At 33.7% G+C, this 6485-nt stretch overlaps 2 protein-coding genes across 2 annotated transcripts; one reads left to right on the top strand and one right to left on the bottom strand.

Annotated features, from left to right (window-relative positions):
- Positions 1–959, top strand: LOC138338965 (probable pectinesterase/pectinesterase inhibitor 12). The gene is made up of 2 exons (XM_069290070.1): positions 1–202; positions 286–959. The coding sequence occupies exons 1-2, from the start codon at positions 1–3 to the stop codon at positions 957–959; spliced, it is 876 nt and encodes a 291-aa protein (XP_069146171.1).
- A 117-nt stretch (positions 960–1076) lies between these two features.
- Positions 1077–2029, bottom strand: LOC138338964 (uncharacterized mitochondrial protein AtMg00810-like). The gene is made up of 2 exons (XM_069290069.1): positions 1941–2029; positions 1077–1839 (listed from the first exon to the last, which is right to left on the bottom strand). Exons 1-2 carry the CDS (start codon positions 2027–2029, stop codon positions 1077–1079), a joined length of 852 nt encoding a protein of 283 aa, XP_069146170.1.
- Between the last annotated feature and the right edge of the window lie 4456 nt (positions 2030–6485).

Below are 6485 nucleotides of genomic sequence, written 5' to 3'. Positions count from 1 at the left end.
ATGGCTGCTTTATTTGCGTGTCCGAATAATAGTATTTCACTATACTATATTCAAATCAAACAAGGAATTTATGAAGAATATGTCCAAATCGACTCGTGGAAAACCAACATTGTTTTTCTTGGAGAAGGAATGGACAGAACAATAATAACAGGAAATAAGAGTTATGGAGGTGGAATAGGAACGTACGATACTGCTACCGTGGGTAAGATGATCTCACATAAATAGCTCAAATTAATGGTAGAAGTATATGTATATTATATCATCGACATGATGTTTTTTTTAAAGGGGTGGATGGAAGAGGCTTCATTGCGCAAGACATTGCATTTCGGAACACGGCTGGAGCTGTGAACTATCAAGCGGTAGCTTTAAGGGCATCTGCCGAGTGCATCACCTTCTATAGGTGTCAGTTTGATAGTTTTCAAGACACCGTATATACACACAATGGCAAACAGTTCTACAGAGAATGTGTAATTTTGGGCACCATCGATTTCATTTGTGGTGATGCAACTGCAGTGTTTCAAAGTTGTTTGATTGAAATACGTAAGCCACTAAAAGGTCAATATGTCGTCATCACAGCACAACAGAGAAACAATAATGGTCAAACAGGACTCGTATTGCAGAATTGCACGTTGAAATTGGCAACTCCAGACGCAGGAGATAATGTAGCTATGTACTTAGGTCGGCCATGGGGAAATTTTTCACGTACGGTCATTATGCAGAGTTACATAGATATATTCGTAGATCACAAAGGGTGGATAGAATTTGGAAATATGCCTATAGTTCAGCCATACTATTTGGAATATCAGAATAAAGGAGTTGGTGCAGATACAAAGAGACGTGTCAAGTGGGCATCAACTACTAATGATCCCAGAATTGTATCAAATTTCACAGTTAGAAATTTCATAAACGGTGATGAATGGATTCCTTCCACAGTTCCACATTACTTAGATCTCATGTAGATACAAGTAATAGGATACTTAATTAAATATTGGGTTTGCTGCTATTTGTATGGCAGCTTTGCTGTCACAATGTAAATCAATGGGTTGTGTAATTGAAACTCCTAATTCTTTGAAAAGTCATGTTAGCCAAGACAACTCTGCCACTGTCGATGCCATGCTTCTGAACTCTGCCTCTACAGAACTTCTGGAAATTGTCTCTTGCTTCTTTAATTTCCATGAAATCAAAGAAGTTCCAAATCCAACCATATAACCTGTAACAGATTTTCTGATTTTTGGACATGTGGCCCAGTCAGAGTCGCAATATGCAAATAGATGAGAAGATGTTGTTGAGGACATATGCAGGCTAAGACCTGGAGCATTCTTGATATATCTTATGACTCTGATCGCAGCATGCATATGTGATTCCTTAGGTTTGTGCATGAATTGACTTAGAGCCTGGACAACGAATGAAATGTCAGGTCTAGTCATGGTGAGATATAATAGTCTGCCTACCAATCTTTGATAGCCACCTGGGTCTTCCAGCATTTTGTCATCAGTTGTGCATCCTGTAGACACATCAAACTCATAGGAAGTATGTTTTTGGTTGAAATCAAGGGGTGTAGATGCAGGTTTAGCTCCCCCTTGCCTTGAATCAGCAATCAATTCAATGGAATATTTCTGTTGATTCAACAAAATTCCAAAAGCATTTCTGGAAAATTCAAGACCAAGAAAGAATCGCAAATGTCCAAGATCTTTCATCTTAAATTGTTGTTTCATCTTGACCCGCGTAGACTGAATAATATCAGTATTAGAACCAGTGATCAAAAGGTCATCAACATAGACAAGGATGATGGTAATGTCAGGTTCAGTAGTTAGAGTAAAGAGAGAGTAATCAAAATGACTTTGAATAAATCCCAAATCATGCAGGACACTGGTGAGTTTCAAATTCCATTGTCGGGAGGCTTGTTTTAAGCCATATAGTGATTTCTTTACCTTACAAACCTTTTGGATAGAACCTCGGTGAAACCATAAATCTGCATATAAACTTTCACTACTAAGTCGCCCTGAAGAAAGGCATTGTACACGTCCATTTGAAAGATATTTCAGTGTCTAGATGGTGCAATTGCAAGAACAGACCTCACCGTCACCATCTTAGCAACCGTAGAAAAAGTGTCTTGGTAATCGATGTCCTCTTTTTGGCTAAAACCTTTGGCAACCAATCTGGCTTTGAATCTTTCAACCTTTCCATTAGCCTGATACTTAATCTTGAAAACCCTTTTGCAACCTATGACATGCTTGCCAGGAGGTAAATCCACTATGTCCCAAGTACCATTATCCTCAAGAGCAGTTATTTCTTGCTGCATAGCAAAAATCCATCTTTCATCTTTGATGGCCTCATGGTAAGTCTGACGCTCTATGTCAGAGGTGTGAGCAGTTAAACACTCAGCATAAGCAGGGGATAATGAATCATAGCATAGATAATGAGACATAGGATAAGCACAATTGTTAACTACATAGTCAGTGAACCATTTTGAGGGAATTTTCTGTCTTTGAGATTGTCTCAAAGGTATGAAAAGTGGTTGAACAGAAGCATCTGCAGGCAAAGAAACAAGAGGATCTGCAGGTGAAGGAATAAGAGTGGTAGTTGTTGGCAAAAGATTAGGTACGGGTGGAAAATCAGTAAGAAAATCTAGAACAGGAAACATGGGATCTTTACTGACAGTCATTTGTTTGAAAGGAAAAATAGACTCATGAAAAACAACATCCCTGTTATAAAATAGCCTCTTGGAATGCATATCATAGAGTTTGTGACCCTTCTTAGTAGCTGAATATCCCATGAACACAGTTGGTAAAGCTCGAGCAACAAACTTGTCCCTCCTATGGACATTAACAGCATAGGCTAAGCACCCAAACACCCTAAGATTATCAAGTGAAGGGGAGGTATGAAAATATATTTCATACGGGGATTTATTTCCAAGCACAGAGGAAGGTATCCTGTTTATTATGTGAACAGCTGTAAGAACACAATCACCCCAAAATGATATAGGAACAGCTGCTTCGAACCTTAAAGCCCTAGCCATTTCAAGTATATATCGATGTCGCCTTTCCACCACTCCATTCTGTTGAGGAGTATAAACAAAAATGGTTTGGTGAATAGTCTCTTGGGTCTCATTCACTGTAGTTTGTAATGTGTAGATCAAGAAGAAAAGAGGATGAGATATCAATCGAAATTGCGAAACTTCATAGATATTTTGCGGAAGTAGAAAGTATAAACAGTATATCGTATGCTCTGATACCATGTAAACTTCAGCTACCATGGATCTACACCATGGATTTAGAGCTGGAAATGGAGATCAATCTAGAAACAGTTTAAGAGAAGAAGAACTGATTTTTTTCATTATTGAAAACTAAAATACTGTAATGAACTACAACCACTTTATATACAATGCTAAAACTACATATACAAAAGTTAGTTAGCTAACTAATTGTTCACACATTTCATGCTTACTAACTAATCATAAGTTAGTTACTCACTCCTAACTAACTGCCACATCACTACATTCTATATGTTTGTATAAGTTTTTTCTGTCTTTGACTTAATTAATTTCTTAATCGAATTTAAATTTTAGGCAAAAATATATATGCAATGTCCAGGTGATGTTTCAATCTTGTGCATTAAATGAAAATAACACAATCTTTTTTATTTCACCATATATACAAATTTTGAGTCTTTAATGTAAAGTAATTTTGTGAGACCTCTAATAACTCTTAACTTGGCCAATTACGCTAGAATATTGGAAGAAACAAAATGAATTTGTTTTAAAATTTGATTGAATTACAATTTTGTGAATGATACATGGAAACTCAAATAAAACAAAAAAAAATAGAAATAAATAAATTTTGGTTATATTTGAATTATGAATGAATTACTCTCCGTTTAAAAAAGAACGGTCTAGTTTAACTTGGAACGGAGTTTAAGAAAAGAAAGAAAGACTTTTTAATCTTGTGATTCTAAATTAAAGTTATGTCAAATGTATCAAAATGTCTTTTAATCTTGTGGTCTTAAACATGTCACGTTAAAAGTTAAAGTCAAAGTGTTGTCAAAAAAGGAAAGAGGTCATTCTTTTTTAATCAAACTAAAAAAAAAATAGGGAAATTCTTTTTGAAACGGAGAGAGTGCGTTTAAAGAAACCGTATATACATATGAAAAGAAGAAACAACAGTAGTACACGGCTGGAACTTGGAACATGTTTACATTTCCTTATATTTTTACTAACCATTATCAATTAATTAATTTAATTAATGGGGGAAAAAAAAGCAAAATAAAAATGAAAAATAGTAAATGATATTTATAAAAAAAATAACTACGTAAATGGAAAACTATCTTGTCAAAGGGCAAATTACTCAAATTATGATTTTTTTTCGACATTAATAACAATAGAAGGAAGAATTGTTACAAATAAATCAAAAGAAGGAAGCTAATATGATTTTTTTCCCGATATTAATTATAATAACAACTAGAAGGAAGAATTGTTACAATTAAATCAAAAGTAGGAAGCTAAGTGTAATATTTTATACCAAGAGAGAAGTTAGTGTCACAGAGCAAAATCTGAGAAGAAGTCTTTAAAATTATTCAATTTTTAAAAATTAGGACTTAGTTAAATCAAATAAGGAAATATATAATAATAAATCTTTTAATTGATTTCAAAATTTTGAATATTGAGAAATCTAGAGAATGACTATTTTATGTAAAATGTGGACATTTTTTTAAAAATTAAAAAGAATTACATTTCGCTATTGTTTAGTGTGCTTTTACGGGGTTTACGATTCGGATAAAAATTGGTTAAAATCGAAAAACTGAACCAAATTGATTATACAAATCAAATTTTATTTGGCTTCCGTGTAGTTTGGTTGTAAATTTTTATAAATTGATAGTATATTGGTTGGTTATGGTTTTGTTAGAAACAAACGAAGAGACAACGAAATCGATAAATCATATATAATATTTTTGTAATATACATACATAATAATTTTTTTATAAACAATTTTAAATATCTTATATGCCTTTTAATCAAAATTTAATTTATAATTTATTTTGAAAGAAAAATATCCAATATGAGAATATTTATTTTATTGGTTTTATGTGTATCAGTGTGTTTATGACAATTCTTTATAAGATTGAAAATATCACTTTCTCTTTGCCAAAATAATGAATTTGAAGTTTTATTCACGTATATTCAATGATTGAAAGTTATGTAATGTCCGTCATTATTCCATTTTAAATGGATTGTTATCACTTTTTTCTCGTTTTGAATGGAATATTTTTTTCCTATTGTTAATAATCGAATAACCAAATCTAATCGAAGCAAAATCGATAACAACCAAATTGATAAATATATACTATATATGATTTTGATAATTTTAAAACCGATTAAGTTGGTTTGATTTTAATTTTGACAAATAACCAATCCAAATCGACCCGTGAATATTCCTACTTATAGGTATGGATGTTGCATTCGTTAACTTCGAAAAAAATCATGTGTATACTTATATAATTATCTTGAAAAACTGATAAAAATTAGAATATAATTAACAGTACACCCGTGAAGAACATATGATTGTTATGATGTTGCCTTTAAAAGCTAAAGGATCCACTAACAAGACCTGAGTTCAAATCTAGCTAGAGTGTTAATTCAAATATTTTTATTTCAAGTTTATCTCATATTTAAGCTAACCCCTAAGGTAATATTGAATCCAATTAGAGTGCTAATTTAGTGTTTTTGTATGAAATTTATCTTAAAGCTCATATTTGAGCTAAACACTAAGATAATATTAATGCATCCAAAATCTTTTGTATCATCTCTGCTAACTTATTACTATAAATTATTCGCCTAATAAATTAATTAAGAGACATTAACGCACTTGTATGAGACTTTGATTAGAAAATGTAACGACCCGTTTGGTCGTTTTGAGCAGTAGAGTTTATTCTGGTAATAACTGTCTGGGTCGACGGATCCCACGACGGACCGTCATGGGCACGACGGACCGTCGAGGGGGTCTCGCTCCAAAACACTTAGATTCTGGAAATTTGGGGTACTAAGAACAACTCTTTGAACTTCGTAACGACATGGCAGGACGGACCGTCGTAGGCACGACGGACCGTCACAGAGTCTTAAATAAAATCAACTCTCTGAACTTTGTGACGGAAACAGCAGGACGGACCGTCGCAGGCATGACGGGCCGTCACAGGCTGCGTAACCCTGACTGGGTCGGATTTCTGTTAAATGTTTTATGGGGCGTTTTGGACTAATCCTGCTTATAATTATAAAGTTAGTGGTTGAATGTTAATAATTCAATTACTTGAGGGTTAAAGGAGATAACCTTGAATTAATTAGTGGGTTACTTTGGTCACCTTTTATACTTAATTATATGGTAATTAGGGTAAAAGAGAATGAGAGGGAGAACGATCGAGAGAAGAGAAAAACGAAGAGGAAAGCAAAGGTTTTGGGGGATAGCTTGCTTGATCGCGAATTCTTCGGTGGAGGT

The sequence above is a fragment of the Solanum lycopersicum genome, chromosome 10 (assembly GCF_036512215.1).
Source record: "Solanum lycopersicum chromosome 10, SLM_r2.1".
Taxonomy (NCBI): domain Eukaryota; kingdom Viridiplantae; phylum Streptophyta; class Magnoliopsida; order Solanales; family Solanaceae; genus Solanum; species Solanum lycopersicum.
This window is presented reverse-complemented; position numbering and strand designations above follow the sequence as displayed.

What these genes read in the sequence shown, in the direction of transcription:
- LOC138338965 (XM_069290070.1), top strand. Translation starts at nt 1, where the DNA reads ATGGCTGCTTTATTTGCGTGTCCGAATAATAGTATTTCACTATACTAT. An exon ending in GTACGATACTGCTACCGTGG is followed by an intron (nt 203 to 285) that starts GTAAGATGATCT and finishes TTTTTTTTAAAG; the next exon opens with GGGTGGATGGAAGAGGCTTC.
- LOC138338964 (XM_069290069.1), bottom strand. Translation starts at nt 2,029, where the DNA reads ATGGACGTGTACAATGCCTTTCTTCAGGGCGACTTAGTAGTGAAAGTT. An exon ending in ACCGAGGTTCTATCCAAAAG is followed by an intron (nt 1,840 to 1,940) that starts GTTTGTAAGGTA and finishes ATTTATTCAAAG; the next exon opens with TCATTTTGATTACTCTCTCT.